The sequence below is a fragment of the Elaeis guineensis genome, chromosome 5 (genome assembly GCF_000442705.2).
Source record: "Elaeis guineensis isolate ETL-2024a chromosome 5, EG11, whole genome shotgun sequence".
Classification (NCBI taxonomy): domain Eukaryota; kingdom Viridiplantae; phylum Streptophyta; class Magnoliopsida; order Arecales; family Arecaceae; genus Elaeis; species Elaeis guineensis.
Window position 1 is genome coordinate 127,752,967 of NC_025997.2, and position 20,273 is coordinate 127,773,239.

Consider the following 20,273-nt stretch of genomic DNA (forward strand, 5'->3'; position numbering starts at 1 on the left):
TACAATCGCTATGGGCTGTTGTCCTGTCAAGGACATGCAGTATGGCCGTCCTGGGGCATTGTCCTGCCAAGGACATGGATTATCTCCAGTGGCTTGACAGCCCATGACGATTTGACAACCCATGGCAATTTGACAGCCTCCGGCAATTTGACAACTCTCCAGTTGTCTGCACCATTAATGACGGGACCATACTGCATTCTACTATAAAATGGGGTAAGGCAACGGTCTTGATAAGTTTTGAGCAAGCTTTCTCAAGCTCTCTGAAGCACCCCTGAGCTCTTGAACTCTCTCTCTCTCCCGCTGAGCCCCTGATTTTTCACTGTTGCCTAGTCTCCTCTCTGACTTGACCGTCGGAGGGTTCCCGCCAGAGGCATCTCCGGTCTGTGAGGATTTTTCTTGCAGGTGCACGACATCGACGATCGGACGATGGGGAGATTGGCCGCAACAGATTTTGGCACGCCAGGTAGGGGAACCTGTCCCCGCACCCACGCATATGACCCTCTCGAATGGGGGGGCTATGTTGTGGGTCGGGCATCGGGAGGCCGAGCCTCGAAAGTCCCATATCGACCACAGTCGAGAGTGTCTACTGCTTAAGAGTGCGAGCTCCCTCTTGCCCATGTGAGGTGCCTTTTGCGGGGCAAAACCGTGAGGGACGGGGTTCTCAGGGATCCTCCATGTGGGGCCCGTCCCGTCCCGAAGCGGACAATACCTCACGTGACCTCGGTGAGAGGAGAAGGCTCCGTACTCTGGGCACGTAGCCTTAACAAAATTTTATCCGTTATAGTCTCTAATTTTCTATAGTGAAACTTTTGCATCATCTTTGCTCATGAATGTAGAACAATAGATCAAATCATATATATATTCTATGCTTTTATTTTATTTTCTCTTTTTCTTTCTTATCTCATTATTATCCCTATCTATTGTAACATTAAGGGAAAAAATGGGTGTATAACATTGTACATCTTTTGCATCTTGGTATATGATGTATGGTTGTATTGTAAGATCTAACTTGTTTTTATATAGGTGTATATTGATATGTAACTTTTTTGCTGCTTCACTTATTAGCTATTCAGAACGAGGGTTTTGTGAGAGAATGAAATACATGCTTGTTTAACTTATTATATTAATAGAAGGAGATTGTGTAAATTATGAGCCTATGCTGTAATTAATTTGCTTTTGAGACAAGTTTCATATGGAAAGAGTAACTAATTATATGAAATTACTAATACAAAGATAAATTCCTACTGTAAAAAAAATTGATAACAAGCTAGGAACTTAGACAGGAAACTGAAATCCAAAATGTGACTCATGCTGTTTCTTCAAAAACAAGCCAAACGTGAATCGTATGAGCACGCCAACAGCTTGTCGCTTCCAACCACATGGAGCTTGTGTAATCCAGTGGACCGGTTTGTCAAAGTTCAAACATTGCAAGAGCTGCCCGCTAGTGGTCCTATCGGATCATTATTCACGTTGTTATGTACGTAAAATATTCAATTGCCATATATTGCGACACTAAAACTTGCATATGTTTAAACATTGCGGATCCTCTGCGATATCACAGTATACCGCATGCTATGGTGTATCACGTGCACCATCCATCACATGATGGACGGCTACACGTGGCCATGTATGTACACACATGATCGTGTACATCATTCATCGTGCAACGGACGGTGCGTGCAGTACTGAAGATCCCTGCACATGTTTAAAAGAATGCTTGTGTCAATACCTAGATGCTAGTCCATATGTTCCTCTCTCTCTCTTTTTTCTGGTGACCTTGCACAAGATTAAGTGATTAACTGCAAAGTAAATGGGTGAACACCATGCCTCCTTCGAGGTGTAGGTCCACACCAAGAACTTGAGCTTCTTGTGGACCAATGTCAGCACTCATTTTCGTATTATTTTTTAAAATAATGATCTCATTATTATCTATTTTGGTGAAACCAACCATCAAAACCACCGTTTACCATTGGTCATTGAGGCGTATTCTCAAAAGACCTATGAGGCGTATTCTCAAAAGACCTATATATATAGCTGTAGCAATAGGGGCGTGGTTTGGTAATATACCAATTTAGCCACTAATAGTAGATAAATAATTTCTTTCACTTCTGAATCCCAAATAATTCGATTAGGAGTCAGCATACAAAGATTTAAGATAATCTCTTCAATTTGCTCTCCACTTCCAAGTTTATAGCTTTCGCGATAGCTTCATCGATGTCACCCACTAAATAAAAGGTCGGCTCGGGAAGACCATCTAATTCTTCAGAAAGGATCAATTGGAACCCTCTAATTATTTCTGTAAGACCAACATATTTTTCTGAAGAACCAGTAAATGCTTCTGCTATGAAGAGAGGTTGTGGTAAGAAACACTCAATTTTTCATACTTTTACTACCGTTAAACGGTCTTCTTCGGATGATAATCCGTCCAACCCAAAACGTGGAAATAAAAAAAAAAAAAAAAAAAAAGAGTTATAGTTGTAGAGAAAGATTCCAACTCTCTCTATACGCATCATAGAACGACCTTTAGTTGTTGGAAACGGACCGGCTTAGATTAATAAACCCTTCCCTCATCACGATTGGCATTGAAAGGAGGCTCTGTCTGTGATCTGGATTCTACTCAACTTTTATAGGATTCTCTTCAACTCTGATGTATAAAAGTCGTGATGTATAATGGGTCTAGTTTTGATCCCATTTGTCAAGAATTCGTAGTCTAGAAGTTTTAATTATTGGAAAAACATTGGGTTAAGCTAATAAACTCATTTAACATGCTTTTCATTAGTCAATGTATGACTATGACACAAAATTCCTTCTCATTTTTATCAATGAGAATAAATTCGGAGCGAGAAATTGAGAGCTTCGCTACTTGGAAACAAAAATTATAGTCGGAGAAATGTGGTCATCTTCCATGGTGGTTGCTTTCTTGTGCCCAGCGCCGGTCTCTTCGACCCACCATCTTGACCCCAAGCCCACTTTGGATGGGTACCCACCAACCTTTGATTGGAACCTGAGATGTGCAATTAATTAATGTGGCATAAAATCTAATTAAAAATGTTACTTTGATAAGTGCTTTTTTTTTTTTTTTTTTTTTTTTGACCCTCCAGATGCATCTAAGTAAGTCATGATTCAACTATCGCACCGATTCGTGCAATCTATACCCTACTACGTCATGATACTTATTTTTTAATTATTACTTTTGGACTACATGCGCCTATAGCGCTACTTGATCAAAATGATACCGCAGATGGAGTAAATTACGATGCAATATATATTTTAAAAAAACTCTTGCTCCTAATTAACCCCTTCTAAATCAAGCTGAGCCGCATGTTAAAGGCTCATATCCAACTCAAATTATCATAATTTCTTCACCAGCCTTCTAGTGATAAATAATTTCTTCTTTGGGGAAATGATTAAATAAGAAGTCTTCTCTATTTCATTAAGTAAATGGAAGGCAACTAGCCTACGAGTGATAAATATTATCAGCAAAGCCTTTTTCTAGAGCACACAAATTTCTAGCACCGTTGTTTTGGAATCTTGAGCAAGTCCAGAAAGTTCCAAGTTAAATCAAAGGAAAAGTAAAATACTTCCGGCGGCTGTAAGTCAGTTTTCATACTTTGCCAACGTTATCAACCTGAGCCCCCATTCCCCTCCCACTCCATATATTCTCGGGTTCTCGACGGTCTCGTCATTGGGATCCTGGCTCATTCCTTCCGTCATTCTCCCCCCCCCCCCCCCCCCCCCACCCTGAACTCGCTTTAATTTCCTACCAACTCTTCTCCCTTTCACCATCCTCATGGAGGCAAGCGAGGCAACCACTACCACCACCACATTCCATTGTCCACCCTCTTCCTCTCCTTCGTCCTCTCCTGCCTCTTCTCCTCATGTAGCTTCTCCCCCGGTTGTTCTCAGCCCCTGTGCTGCCTGCAAGATACTCCGCCGGCGATGCAGTGAGAAGTGCATGTTTGCGCCTTATTTCCCTCCCAACGAACCCCTCAAGTTCGCGACCTCCCATCGAGTCTTCGGTGCGAGCAACATCATCAAATTATTACAGGTAATCCATCACTTGGAATTCTTGGTAGTTCTATTATTAGCTTATATGTTTCAGAACTGGAGAACTCGTGCTCTGGTCCATACAATAGTATAGAACAAGCAATCTGAGATTGGAAATATGTTCTTCTAATCCTATTGTCACCTAACATAAGATGGTTGAGGAATAAGCTTGGAAGGAATAAGCAAAAGTCATTGGGGTTTTGTAGAAGGGATGAGCTTATTATTCTATGAGACAAGGATTTTTTGGTGTTTAGTTGGAGAAATATTGAAATAAGTAGGAGGAGACAAGAGGAAGGAATAGAATGTATTCAATGTGCAATGAATTTATTACCAGGACAAAATTGCTCTCCCGGTGTTTTCTTTTCTTTTCTTTTCTTTTCTTTTTTGTATAATTTTGAGGGGATAGAGAAAATAGAGGGTTAATATGGTAACTAAGCCATACATTATGATTTATGGGAGGAAATAAGCTTATCCCACCCCTCTCCATGGAATTGGATTATGATGCAAGTGGAAGGGATGTTGCTTCAAGCGCCATAAAGATGGAATAACCCTGTTCTGTCAGCCCAAAAGGCTATTTGGCAGGATAAGGGAGGGAATAAGGGGTTATCCCCCACTTATGCCACACCCCAAAACAGAGCCTCAAATACAATACCATCAAGTTATGGCATTCTCTCATGATAACTGATAAGCATAACATTTAATTCAATATAAAGATATATTCTTTTTGGCTAGCTGGAATTATCAAAGTTTTGTCTTAATGGATCATGGTTGTTACAGGAGCTTCCAGAAAGCCAAAGGGCTGATGCAGTGAGTAGCATGGCATATGAAGCAAATGCTCGTATCAGAGACCCAGTGTATGGGTGCGCAGGGATTATTTGCCAGCTCCAGAAACAAGTGAGTGAACTGCAAGCCCAGCTAGCCCGGGAGCAGGCTGACCTCCTCACTATGAAGACCCAGCATGCAAACTTGGTTGCGGTCATCTACATGGAGATGGCTCAGTCTCCGCAGTTAGTGAGAGACAATTTCAACACAAATAATCTTAACTTACTTCAGACTGATGCCTTCATGCAAGATGATTATTGCCAAGGTTCGATTTGGGAGGAACCCCTGTGGACCTGAGTAAATTCTGAAAAAGAAAGAGCTCTTCTGTCCACTAGATGAATAAATGGACATGTGTATGAAAAAAGTGAATAAGATGTCATCTTGGATTTGGAATTTTGTACTTGAGATGGATCGGTAGCAGAAGAGATGGGAGAGGGATCGATGTTTTTCACCAAGGAAATAACACTAATTTGTTCTTGTTTGACTGCAGGAAATGTTCATGATTTCTCTATGCACGACTGTGAAGTTTGATGTGGATATCTCTTGTGGAATTGTTTGGAACTGTTTATGGTCCAATATGGTGAGGATACGTGGTCACGTACAAGGTCGTTCCTTGAATTAAAATGCTTGTGGTCCAATGTGGTGGGTTCCTTGTCAAACAATCTATATGACATAATGGCACAAAAGTTAATTTTTCCTTAAGATGCAGACTAGTGAGTCAATTAGAAGGTTCTGTACCTAAAAATGGTGAGCTGCAATGTAAAGCATGTGACCTAGAAGAAAGCAAATGAGTTGTGTGCATGTGCTCCCACTATAATTGAATATAAAATCACCTCTTAAAATCTAAAAGCTAATGATGTGATGTTAGACCATTATCCCTTTATCCTCGAGTATTTTGCTCAATAGCCCGGAGTACTAAGTGTCTCTTTGCTGATCATTGAATTAACGTGATTAGGGTTTATTGTGCCAATCCTTATGATCATTAGTAGGGCGCTTGTTAGGCGTACCCGAACTGTTTCTTATAGGAGAGAGTGGTCCCACAAAGATTATTTAGTATGAACATGAGCCCAACAATCAAATGTCATCTATTCCACATTTTTTGAATATATATTATTGTAAAAAATTTCCGACCACGTACGGATATGGCTGTAATAAATTGGAGACCATCGGAATGATGTTTCTGCAAAATAAATCCTGACGGAAATTGACTCCGACGAAAATCGTCCGATGATCAAGTCAAAAATCTGGTGCAACAGATGAGAAGGAGAGGAAATCACAAGAGGGCATTAGTGAGCACACGTGTGTACCTGAGGTCTTCTTTTTATCTCTACTTATAGGGGGATTGTTGATGTGATAGACTGTATGGATCATATCAGATAGCAAGTGGATCTTTAGCCAGCGCACCGCTGGCAAGGAAGGTGACGTGACACAGACTTATTAGGTGCGTAGGCGGCGAGTGAAATGGCAGTAATGTGTCCTGACTTGATATGTTTGGACAAGAATCATAATTAATCTTTGGGTATATTTTGTTGTTCGATGTCTGATCTCTCCTCTGACGCCAAAGTCTGGAGGCCAGCAGAGATCCTTACTGTTAGACAGAGAGTGCCAGCCAAGAGGGAGGGTTGGTCAATTGGTCCGAATCTGCCTAAGGGTAGGAGTGTGGATACCGAAGGACTTTTTAGGAGATCCTATTCAGAGGGTCAGTATGATAGGAGCCGTCTTCTCTAAAGTGATAGGTTATGATAGTGAAGAACCTAAGGTCCGATTAGGAGTAAAGATCGGCTCAGAATCTCCAGAAATAACACCAAAATTGAGCTTCCCCTGATCTCGAGCCCGATGTTGGTGGCTAGGAAGAAGGCTGGAAGATCCTTTAGAGTGAACTATTCGAAGTCAGTGGAGGGTCGAACAAGCGGAGCTCGGCGTGATCTGAGGGTTGGTTTAGCCCGCCGTGTGGGGTTTGAAAAAAGATCAGCCTCCTGATGTACGATAAGTTGTAATAGCGTATGATTCAAAGACTGATTAGACGTAAGAATTGACTCAAAATCTTTGAAGATAGTCGAGCCTTCTTTGGTTCAGTGCCTGGCGCCCATATGTCACTTTGGGGGGGACTGGCTGATGTATGGATCAGTTAAGGCACTGGAAGCCATGGCCAAGTCTGGGGTCGGTGCCGCAACTTTAGTTAGGACCCCTTCTCTAGGGGAAACAAAAGTCAAGGATGACAGGACAAGGAGTCATTCCAACCGTGTCCCATCACATGGGACCATGCGAGGTGTTTAAATACCTCTAATAGTGGCTATTAATTCACTCGGCATGTGGCTGACCGTGGAGAGGAGGGTGATGCGACATGGGCTTGACCCTTGCGTGGCTGATAAATGGGGTGACACGACTGGATGACAAAATTCTATGGGTCTGCACAGATGAAATTAATTGACATTTTTCAGCTTGGATTCTGAGCAGAGATCATCCATCCGATCCTTGATCATTCTCCGAAGTAAGCGGTCAAAGATTCATATCTTTAGGTGATGTGCTAGCCCCAGAGATCGGAGAGGACAAAACGATGCCGAATCCTTAAGATTGATTTCGCCCAACGGTTGATGAAGACAAGCTCTAGCTCTAGTGGGATACCTCCCTCTAGTCTTGATTTTCTATCTTTTCATAAGCTCTCCTTTGGAACATCTAGTCTGAAATCTTCCGATCAATTATCAATGGAGAGCTTGAACAGTACTTAAGGTACATCATATAAAACAAAGTCGGACTTCAACTTTTATTGGTTTGTAATAGCTGAGGCATTAACCCCCAATATATATATATATATATATATATATATATATATATATATATATATATATATATATATATATATATATAACTTGGGATCTTTATCATGATTTTTTTTAATCATATTTAAGTCAGCCGTTATTTAGATTGCTTATCTAGTAAAGCAGAGATAGGCCCACGGAGTGATAAGATCTATGTCAAACCACCTACTTCATCTGATGTTGGACAGAGGTTTGAGAATGTTAACAGAATGGTTGTCATAGTTATTTCTAGGTAAGCGTAAACTTGTCATAAGTTTATTGCTTTAGTTTTATCTACTAATTCCGCATGAAAATGCTTTCGATGTTTTGTAGCTTTGTGTGCACGAGGAATTTCAAGTCAAATATGGGTGGGTTCAAGTCAAATATCGGTGGGTTTACCTCGTGTTCTTTCCAAGGCACCATGCAATGTATCGTCCAACGTCATGGTGCATGAAACCAATCTAGTGGTCTAGAGAAAAGTACGCAAGAACGAACTCCACCACATTCTCCTTAAGACCTTCAGCGCATTTAGTTCACATGGATGCGAGGTCATTTTTAATAATGCCTTCGGAAATGGCATACCATTCTAAAGAAACACGAGTGCTGTGCTAACCTCGTTGGACTCCATCCAAGATGCAGCAATAGCAGCCACCACTATAGTAAAAATAGTAAAAAACGATGTTATAAAAGATATTTTACGATGCTAATAAGCATCATCAATAAATTTTATGATGCTTCAAAAAGCATCGCGAAAGCGTTGCCTATGTAAGAGTGGAGACGAAAAACGCCGACGCTTTTTAAAAGCGTCGCAATATTTTCTAACGACGCTTTAAAGCATCGTAAAATTAAATTTTAATGACGCTTTTTAGCGTCGTTAATGACAACGCGTCCTCCACTCTACCAAGACACTTTTCGAAGCATCAGCAGTTAAATCATTAGCGATGCTTATAAGCATAGTTAAACAGTATATTAACGACGTTTATAAGTGTCGTTAAATTTTTTAACAGAAAAAAAATATACATATTTTATATACAAAAAAAAAGAATACATACATTCCTGTACAAAATTATATCAATTATTCAAACATAAACCTGTACAATCATCACCATTCACACCAAAAGCAAACTTTAATAGCAAATTTAACCAAACCAAAAGACATTGTTTTATATAAATAAAAATAAAGTACTAATCGTCCATTACAATCAAGAGTAATATAAATAAATATAAGAATACAATAAAAATAAAATAATGTCAATCTGCAGGCGGATGGTCGTCGCTGTCTCCACGTGACGTGCCGCTGTCTCAACGAATGCCTGATATGCCAGGAGCCTACAAGAAACATATCAAAAAGCATGATTTGCATATCTATAAATAAAAATATATAGATCATTAAATTAATACAAAAATATATATTTAATAATATGTGTTTACCTAAGATGGGCCATACATCTCTAATAAAGATGTAAGTCGATCAATCTATCCCCTCATGGCCTACATCTCGGCACGGCTCTGTCGCATCTCCTCCATCTCAGCGGCACGACTCTGTCTAATCTCCTGTATCTCCGCCTCGAGTCTGCAGACGCGTGAATCCTGAGCATCTGCTGCAGCATGCTGCGTATATCTACTAACCTCAGATAACTGAGTGGGGGTGACTCCTACTCCATAACCCCTCACTCGACCGTAGCGCTCTGGTTTCATCAACTCTGTGAACATCTCGACCTCGATACGGCTCTGCTGCGTAGATGCTGCGGACTCGTCATCACGCTCCGCAATGAGAGATGTAGCCCTCTCCTGTATTTATTTTGAAAACAAGAGTTATACATTAATAGCTAACAAAATTAAATTAAAATCATTACAAAAAATAGAATATTAATAATGTCGTACATATAAATCTCTCGACTCATCTCGAACAAAAGTACCATCCTGATGGGTATGAGTCATCCGGTAAAACTCCACTTTACCGGATTCCCTCCCATGCTCATCCACCTACACAAATAATTTCAATTTTAAGTAAATAATTATAATAATTTAAAAAAATATATGAGTATCATGATACAGATATGATCCACGATACATAATGATATTAGTTATATAAATATTTCAACATAAAAATTAGAAGTTAATTATGAAAGTTTAAGGAACATACAAATTCCTACAAATTTCTGTCGGAGTCGTGCATAACTCTTCGACCCCGATGTATGAGGAACAGACTGAGCTGCTCGTGCAGCTCTACCAATAGCAGAATAAGTCTGTAAAATAAAGTAAAAAACTTGTTATATGTATAATATATAATATACAATATAAATTAATATTTTTATAAAATATTTAAAAGAAAAGATAATGAGCAGATAATATACCTGTGCCATCTCGGAGAACCAATAATGAACCAACTCCATCCACTGATGAGGAGGTACATCAGGAGGATAATTTCTAGCAACCTCCTCCTCTGTCATACCCTATCTCATATAGTCCCTCTTCAATTGTGCTCTATATTCTTTTCATTTGCGGTTGAGAGACTTCATTACAAAATCATGAGTGGATGGAGGGAGAACAAACTTGCTCTATAAAAAAAAAATTAAATAAAATAAATTATATAAGTGATTAATAATTAATATACAGTATGAACATCAATTCATTACCTCTATAACTTGGAAGAGCTCAACTTTGTACGTTGGAAGCATGTCATTTCATTTTGCATAGTCCAACGGACATAGCTGAGGCCTCCGAACAACAGTCCCCAAAAATGAAGTCAATAAGCAGGCAGCTTTCTTAATTGGCTGACCTAGCTAATTGCACTCCACAATAATTCTCTCGTACTCACGCATCTGCCACATATCTCGTACTACTGTGGGTCTGCGTCTGGGGCATACTCTCCCGGATTCGTCTGCAAAAAATACATAAAAGTAACGATATCATAAATATACATAAAATAAAATAAAAATAAAATTATATGAAAGACAATATATACCCTACACGTGTATCTCATCATCTGGCTGATGAACAGGAGGATCGTGCTGTGCTGATGATGAAGAAGGACAGGGCTCGAAATGCTGTGCAGCTGAACTAGCCTCAGGCTGCTGTGCTGAAGAAGACGTACCGACCTCTGTCTGTGAAAACTGAAACTGCACACCAGCATATCGTCCCCTGCGATGCATGATGTCATCTAACATTTATATAAATAAAAGGTAGAATCAGTTAATATATGGAGTACAATAACATAATAATTAATGTAAATTATATATATCATAAATAATTATTACCAGTAACAATCAAGCAGTAGTGTTTCCTTCAAATTCTATCCTAACCAATGTCGTCGTAGCATTTAAATCATCAGCTGGCACAAAATTGTAGGGCATACATTGTGTATAAGTGTCATCGTCATCATCTTCCAGTTGGTTTTTCATATCATATAAGTCTCTAGGTTTTATTTTGATGACAGTAAATCAATCTTTATCTTTTACGTCTTGTACATAAAATACTTGACGAGCTTGAGATGAAAAAATAAATGGATCATCCTTCAATAATACACCAGTGTGTATCAACCTTGAAAAATTTACAAGTGTAAATCCATTTGCATCTTGTTTCAAACCTCTTGGTGAGTTTATGTCTACCCATCACATCTAAACAATACTACTTTAAATTTTTCATAATAATCCAACTCATAGATATCTTTAAGTGCACTATAATAGGATTTTTCATCCACTTCCACTATAACACCGCTATTCTGTATTTTTCTAAATTTTTCTCATTTTTTAGTATAAAATTTAAAGCCATTAATTATGAAACTGTTATATCTATTCACAATCTTGTTAGGTCCTCGAGCAAGAGCTATTAGTTCATCTGAATTATTTCTCTCCATCATCTTTGATACCTAAAAAAAATGATATGAAGTGCTGTTGAGTTATCTGATATTAAATATATATCAAAAATTAATGTATCCCACAATTAAATATAAATCACACCTAATTCGAAAGCCACATAGGGAATAACTCGACCAACCATCACTGTTCAATCCTTGCATTAGGACGAATATTATGATTGGCTCATCTCTGATAAATTAAAAATTTACTGCATAAAATATAAATATATCATTTAGAATATTATATCTAATATAAAATTTAAATCTTGATGTCATGCCTTAAATATACTAACCTGCGATGGTCAGATATTATGTCACTATGAAGTAACACATAACGATGTGCTTGTGCTAAGAATTTTTGATCAAGTACAATACTTTCAGTTCTTCTCAAAAATTTTTCAACAGTTGAGAACTTATACAGTTCTGCATTCTCCACAAAGTCATTATGCCGTTGAGGTCGACTAAAAATAGTCTCTACACCTTGAAGATATCTTGAATAAAATGTCAAACATTCATCCGCAATATATCCTTCAGCAATCGAGCCCTCGGGATAGGTTTTATTTCGCACATAATCTTTAAGACGCACCACATACCTTGAAGAATTAAATATTTATTAAAATATCAGTATGCTGTTGTTTCTAATAAAATTATTAAAAGATTTAAGGTTTACAATAATACCTCTCAATAGGATACATCCATCTATAATGTACCGATCCACCAACTTTAACTTCTGAAGCTAGGTGAATGAGCAGATGTACCATAATAATGAAAAATTCAGGAGAAAAAATCTTTTCCATCTGGCAAAGTGTAATTACAATATCGGATTCTAACTGATCAAGTTTTCGAAAATCAATAACTTTTGAACATAATGCCTTAAAGAATGACGGTAATCGAAGTACAATTGCAACAACTTGTTTCGGCAATGACGATCTTAAAGCTATTGGAAAGATATCTTGCATCAATATGTGACCATCATGACTTTTAAGATTTGAAAGTTTTTGATCCTTTAGATGCACACATCATGAAATATTTGATGCATATCCATCAGGTACCTTGATACTTTTCAAAACTCTCAAAAAATTATCCTTTTCTCGAGCAGACATTGTGTAACATGCAGGAGGCATATAAATTCTATCATTAGCAAGCATTTTAGGATGAAGCTCCTGTCGGATACCCATTTCTTTTAAATCAAGACGCGCCTTCATGTTATCTTTGCTCTTTCCATCAAGATTTAAAAATGTTTCAAGTAAATTATCACAAACATTCTTCTCTATATGCATGATATCAAGATTATGCCGAATAAGATTATGTTTCCAATAAGATAAGTCAAAAAAAATACTTCATTTTTTTCATAAATGTTTACTGGGCTGTTGTGTAGATGCTATCTGCATGTCTTCCTCATTTTCATCCTCGAAATAATTATCTGGATCTTGAAACACCTCTGCATCTATAGTACTGATACTGACTTTCTCAGGTAACCCTTCGTGCATTGAGCTTTCAACATCATCCCTTCCTCTTTTTTTTAGAGAACTTTGAGTGCTTACCATAGCTGTAATTGATGCCATCCATTTATCTATGAACATCAGTTCCAGAAGGTGGAATAGGGGCACATCCCAATTCTATAGTACCATCAAACAAATCTTTCTGAAATCGAAATGGATGATTTGCTTCCAACCATCGACGATGTCCCATGTAACAAAATTTACCTCTATGTTTTAACTAAATTGAATGTGTTGAATCTCTACAACAAGGACATGCGACCCGTCCCTTTGTACTCCAGCCAGATAAATTGGCATATGCTGGAAAATCATTAATAGTCCATAACAAAGCTGCCCGTAGTTTAAATGTTTGGCCGTTGAAAGTGTCAAATGCATCAATACCCTCCCACAACTGTTTCAATTTCTCTATTAAAGGCTGTAAAAAAATATCGATATCATTGCCTGGACCCTTATCTCCTGGAATAACCATTGACAAGATAAGTGATGATTGTTTCATGCACATCCATGGTGGTAAATTGTAAGGTATCAAAACGACTGGTCAAGTACTGTAGGTAGAACTCAGGGTCCGAAATGGATTGAAGCCATCAGAAGCTAAGCCAAACCTAACACTGCGAACATCAGAGGCAAAATCAGGATGCCTATTATCAAATACTTTTCATTGAAGACTATCTGCTGGATGTCTCAACATTCCATCCTTTGTACGTCCTTTGTCATGCCATCACATTGATGAAGTTGTTTTTAATGATGCATAAATCCTTTTCAATCTAGGTATAAGAGGAAAGTAACGCAATACCTTCGTCGGTTTCTTTTTACTCCGCGTTGCATCCAATTCATTCAGTACATCGTCTCAATCTTCTTTTTGTGTTATCCATCTTGAAGATCCACATACATTGCATGACTCTTGATTAGCATTTTCATCCCGATATAACATACAATCTTTCGGACAACTATGAATCTTTTCGTATCTAAGATCCAATTCCTTTACTACTTTCTTGGCTTCATAATACAATAGTGGTAAACGAGTACTTTTTGGAAATGCATCCTTTAATAACTTGAGCAGCATGGTAAAACTCTTTCCAGACCATCCATTCAAATATTTTAAATGAAATAAATGTATAAGAAAAAAAATCTTAGAAAATTTCGTACAACTCGAATATAATTCTTCATCTGCATCTTTCATTAAGATGTGATAACGAGCTGTCTCATCATTAGATGTATGTATAAGCTCCTCAACATGCATACGTTCCGTATGCGTACATCCATCAAACATCCCAACTGTTTCTTGGATACTACTGGATTCTCCTAAATTTTGAACATCAAGTCCAAAAGCATCTGTGATCAAACCCCTTATATCATCATCTCTTGCAGAATTGTCTTGTAGGTTAGTGGATCCAAAATGAGTCAGGGGTTGGTTACATGATGATGGCAACATAGATTCTCCATGAAAAATTCAGTCGGTATAACCTCTTAAAAAACCATTCCATACCAAATATTCTTCAACAATTTGTGGATCTAAAGAAGAACTATTTACACATTTCTGATATGGACATAAAATCTTTCCATTCAAACTACTTTTCTCCATACCAAATTTAATGAAGTCATGAACTCCATCTAAATATTCTTTACTATTCCTTGATTTATTTATCCAATTTTTGTCCATTGTAGGATAAAAATGATCGAACTTGCAATTTATCTAAAAATAAAAAAAATTATACAATCTGTATTAATGCAATGAGTAAAAAATATCAGTCATTTCATAAAATCCAAAAAAATAACAGCTATTGTAGTTTATTATATAACTTGAAGACTCAAAAATACATCTAGATATGATATGGTTTACATAGTAAATGCTTGCTATCATCAACTAATAGGTAAAGAAGGTCCTATCCCATTCAGAAAATGCATTAATTCTATAGGTCAATTACAGTAATCAAATGATATGCAACAAGAGCCAAAAAAATTTTTGGCAGCATTTTTTCTTAATTCTCCCATATAGGGAGAATAAAAGGAAAATACCGTCTGAAATTTTTTTCGAATCCTCAGCATACCATTTGATTATTGTAATGACCTATAGAATTACTCACATTTTTCAAACTGTCCATATTGGACAATCAATTGACCAATGTACATAATTCTTTTATCCGTATAAAAATAAATAAATATACGGATACAATAGAATATGTACATTAATCAAAAGACGGGTCTATGGTTCGATGTATGTATGCAGTAGAATATGTACATTAATGTTTCATTTGGATGTTGTTTTGTTGATGTGTGTAATGGGTTAAACAGATTCAATTTTGGGTTGGGTTAATAGCTCCGGTAGTTATAAATCCAACTATTTTTTAAACAGATAAAACAACTTAGGTTGGTTATATAAACAAGTTACTCATTTAATAAATAGATTAAATGAGTTGGATCAGCTAACTTGTTTATTAAATGGGGTTGGTTCAGATTTTAAAATCTGACATATTTAATCAACTGATCAGATTTAGATTTAGACATTTCTAACCCAACCCATTTTTGATCCAATCCGTTTATGACCGGGCTCGATCTGATTGCCACCCTTATTTCTCAGTGGGATAATTGTGGCATGGAAAAAGAGGTCAATTTAGTATCAAGTATTGTGGAGAGAGCTTGGTAAAGTAATTTTTCTCAACATTTCTTCTCTTATAATAGGTGGTTTTAATGTTGTTCTCTCCATGCATGATGACAGGGGTGGTAGGGACTTCAAAATCTCTTGGAAAGTGCATCAATTTCATAATTTTGTGGCTGATCAAGAGTTTCATGAACTTAGCTTCTTTGATCCCTCTTGGTGTAGCAATCACCCAGGGCTTGCTAGGTCAGGGCCAGCTTGACCATGCTTTAAATAACTCTAGTTGGTTACAATTCTTTTCTAATACTATGGGATCCCATATTGATCACAATGCCTTCAATGCCCCCTTGTTGCTTCATCTTGACTCTGGTAGGCATAGATGTTCTAAACATTTGTCTTTTGAGATTTTTCCAAGGGAGTATCTCTGGCAAGGGACGTTATTGCCCATGCTTGGAGTAGAAATGCTAGGGATTCTGCTATGTACAAGGTTAATCACAAACTTCTTATGGTTGTATAATCTTTTAGAGTAAAACGAGCACAATCCGGGGAGGCTTGAGAATATGCTTGGACTTTGTTGCTCCAAGGTGGGACTCAATCAAGGATCATGGTCTGCTCAGGAGGATAAGATCCTCGCCGATTACATAAAAGCCCATGGCGAAGGCAAATGGAGAGACCTCCCAAAGAGAGCAGGTGAGGAGTACTAAACCTTATGTGGCTCTTCTCAGCGGCAGTCCTAAGGAACATTAATTGATTCATTCAAAACCCTAATTTTCTGCACCATTTCTTCTTAATATCTATAAGTATTCCCATAAATTTGGTCTATTTCTTCTAGGAGATCTCCCCTTACGCTGGCATCAGTTGCTGGCTTTGGCTCGAGGAGGATTTTTCATCATATAAATTGATTGATACTCTAGGTGTCACTGGATCATGGCTCCTGTCTTTGTTGAATCACAAATTTTACACCATATAAACCCCTCTCTCTGTCCAAAACATCCTTCTAATTTAGCCTTGAAATATTCATTATGCTTATAAAGTTGTAAGCATTTTCCACTCCATAGGGATAATAAGATAAGGTAACATCCTTCTAGTTCAATTGCTACAGTTAGTATAATCTACCAACTATGCTTTCAGCTAAAGAATGGCATCAGGTAAAAGTTTCTTATTGAAACCATATAGAAAAGAAAAGAATTAGTTCTAGTTCAATTGCTACAGTTAGTATGGTCTACCAACCATGCGTTCGGCTAAACAATTGGATGTTTTTTTTTTCTTTTTTGATACTCTTAATCTATTTATTTTGTTGGGCGATGTTGATGTAACATTGAAAATGTGATCACTGTCAGGTTATTATTATACTATTATTTATACTGAAGTTAATTGATTTTGATTATTTGGTTTTAAAACATTGTAAATGGTGTAAGGCTGATGGATAATTCTTTACCAATCATTATTATGGACGACAAATTGTCCAAGATTTTCTCAAAATATTCTTTAAATGTAGTCACATATTCTCGTTTCCTGCTTTCTAATTGAGTGTTATTAGTTCATCTCATCCTGTTTAACAGTCTATTAACTATAAATGAACCGACCATGCTCTATCTAGTACACTCACACCAAATTTTATATGCATTCAGCTAAATTCTGATTTACCATAATATTCTGATCATTTATCCACCTCCAGATTAGAGAGGATGCTACTTTAGTTCAATCTAGACCAATTTTCATAGTTGTCGCTTGGAAGTATATTACTTTTATATTATCTGCATTTTACTGTCTTGATGAATGTTAGAAACACGTCTTTAATAAATTACTTATTGTATGTCCACATAAAGAATTCGTCCACATTTACCATTTTGATGAATGTTATCTGCATTTTACTGTCTTGATGAATGTTAGAAACACGTCTTTAATAAATTACTTATTGTATGTCCACATAAAGAATTCGTCCACATTTGCCATTTTGATGAATGTAAAAAGTCCGTTTACTGTTTTGATGAATATTAAAAATTTTATTTGACAGAAGTTCAATAGTCTACAATCCGATAAAATCAAATTAAATCAAACTGATTTTTTTGATTCAATCGAAATAGATTTTTATATATAGTCAGTTTGATTTTAATTTTAATTTTAAAAAATCAATTCAAATTATTTTAATTTGAAAATTGATTTCAAATCAATAGGATCCAAACCATGCATGTCTCTGCTTGCTGATTGGATCGTATTCATTCACCCGACTGAGGAACAAGCCGGGTGAATGTAGACACTATAAAAATTTCAAGGAGTGGATAATTCACCGGGTGCGTCTGATGGTAGTAATACAGAGGGCATAACACTAGAACAAAAATAAGATAGATATCCTCCAGGTATATGCCAGAAAATTTTCAAAAAAATTGGGAAAAAAAAATCTATAAACCCATATGATTCTACAAATTTCAAGAAATTAAAGAAAGAAGAAAAGGAAAAGAAGGGAAGTACCAATGAAGGGGAGAATGATAACAAAGATGTAGAGGCCGAGTCTGGCACCAGACGAGACAAAAAAGTGGGAGATTGGGCGAACAGTGACGATGACGGCAGCGACAGCGAGTGCGGCGTGGACGGACGCGGCAGCAGAGGGGAGCGGCGGATGGCGGTGCGGTGTGGATGGTGGGTGCGGCGCCGGCGGCGAAGAATCGACGGAGATGGAGATGGAGGAATGGGTGGGAGGGGATGGCGGCAGATAAATTAAGGTACGGGAGAATGGGGGTATTAATCGAATCTAACGATGCTTTTTAGCGTCGTTAAATAATGATGTAAAAAATTATTGATATTTTCTGTATTTAGCGACGCTTTTGCTATAAACATCGGTGTTGAAAATGATGAAATTTTACGATACTTTTAAATGTCGTTGAATCATGATATTTTTTAAAAACGTCGGTAGATCAGCATAACTTGTCGACACTTCCAAAAAGTATCGGCAAAAAATAGTCTACAACCACCCCCCTCCCTTTTCGCTGTAGTGCACAATGCGAAATAGATGGTAGTGTAGGCGATTTGCAATGGTGGAATCTTCTTGGCTTTTGTCCTTCACCATTGATGTGAAGCATTTGTTTTCTTTCCTTTTTTTAATTATTTTAGAAAAAAAAAATAAATATTAAAATAATTATATTTATATAAATAAAAAGATATATATATAAATAAAAAGATAAGAAAGAATTCACCAAGCCACTCAAAATTATAAGGGTTAGACAGGTAAACTAGATGGGTTTCACATCCCTCCACTCCTAGAAAGTAAAAGGGACGAGACATGAGAGTCAGAATCTTTTATGGTACGTACTTTATATCACAGAATGTTGTTCATGATCTTTGAAATAAATAATTATCACGTATTTTTTAATCTGTCATGTTTGATATGTCCGCATTGTCGAGTACAACAATGCGATCGATAAAAATCACCTATTTCAAGATAGACAATACATTACCAATCCAACCATACATGACAGTGCAAAATACACTCTGGAAGATCCAAACTTATAGGATTGAGACACATAGATCTCATGTTAGAAAGTATGCATTATAATAGTATAGATACAAATAAGATTGATGTAACCTCTATACATTCTTCTCCTGTTTATCCAATAAACAGAGAGCAGCATCTAGCTACCTCTTATTTTCATCAAAAATAATAATTAAGAAAAAAAAATAATGCATAAATATAACCAGTTACAAATTTGGGTGCCACAAACTGATTTTGTTAGTAGTTACTCTTTTGAGAATGTTTACCGGGCCAGCTTTAGAATTTCGACGTGCGCCTACCAATCTCTTTTCCTCATCGTTGTAAATGGGATGGCAAGAGTCAGCGAGTGTACAAAAAAAAATAACATCCAATCAAGTTGGTGCGGCGTACTGTGCATAACGTGATCACCCGCTTGCTGTGCGCTTGACTCGATTGATCCCAAGTGCGTGGGTCCCTCTGCCACCTATTTCAACGCAGGCATCCAGATCCCACAAAGAAAGACCAGAACAAAAGAGCCTCGCTGTCCACAGCTTGCAAGGAGTGTTTGATCTGGGTCAGATAGTAACAAATTCCCGGAGCCACCGTGGAGAAATCCGTTGTATCTGGTCATTAGAACAATTTAAGAGGTCCAAGGGGGTAAAGAACATAAAACATGTTGTGTTTGTATTTTTTCGTAGATTAGATCATTTTAGCACGGTTTACTCTAGTTTCTTCAAGAAGTTATTCTGTGACCTGTTCCTCTACCCCTTACTCTCTTCTGACATGGTATCATAGCTAAATTAACCCAGCCACTGGGGATCACTTTCGCCTCTTCGAGATCCCACTACGACTTCCATTGCATGATTTTTAAGGGTTTAGATAGGTTTGAAAACCGATTTGAAAAAAATATGCCTTGCAAATCAATTAAAATTTATATTTTTATAGATTTTTTTTGTAATCTTCCAGACTCATGTATTGACTCTTTAAATAATGAAAGATATTTTTCATCATATGTTGCATCTTACTTTTGTAATGATTATGATGAACTTCATAAATCAGAATAATAGATTTAGGATTATGATAAGATCATACTTATGAGATCTAAAATCTTAAAAATCTTGATTTAGAATATTCCTAGTCATAGGAGCATTGAGAAGAGGATCAATATTCCGAATAGACTAGC

The 20,273-nt window shown here is 37.2% G+C and overlaps 1 protein-coding gene and 1 pseudogene across 1 annotated transcript; one reads left to right on the forward strand and one right to left on the reverse strand.

The window, feature by feature from the left end:
• Positions 1–3,735: 3,735 nt before the first annotated feature.
• Positions 3,736–5,354, forward strand: LOC105045812 (LOB domain-containing protein 1). Its single transcript, XM_010924217.4, has 2 exons — positions 3,736–4,048; positions 4,825–5,354. The coding sequence occupies exons 1-2, from the start codon at positions 3,791–3,793 to the stop codon at positions 5,164–5,166; spliced, it is 600 nt and encodes a 199-aa protein (XP_010922519.1). The 5' UTR covers positions 3,736–3,790; the 3' UTR covers positions 5,167–5,354.
• Positions 5,355–12,875: 7,521 nt separating this feature from the next.
• LOC140858055 (uncharacterized) lies at positions 12,876–17,491 on the reverse strand (annotated as a pseudogene).
• Positions 17,492–20,273: the final 2,782 nt, after the last annotated feature.

Bases quoted from the DNA above. Each gene is read 5' to 3' on its own strand.
- LOC105045812 (XM_010924217.4), top strand. From the start codon at position 3,791: ATGGAGGCAAGCGAGGCAACCACTACCACCACCACATTCCATTGTCCA. The intron at 4,049-4,824 runs GTAATCCATCAC...TGGTTGTTACAG, and splicing joins ACATCATCAAATTATTACAG to GAGCTTCCAGAAAGCCAAAG.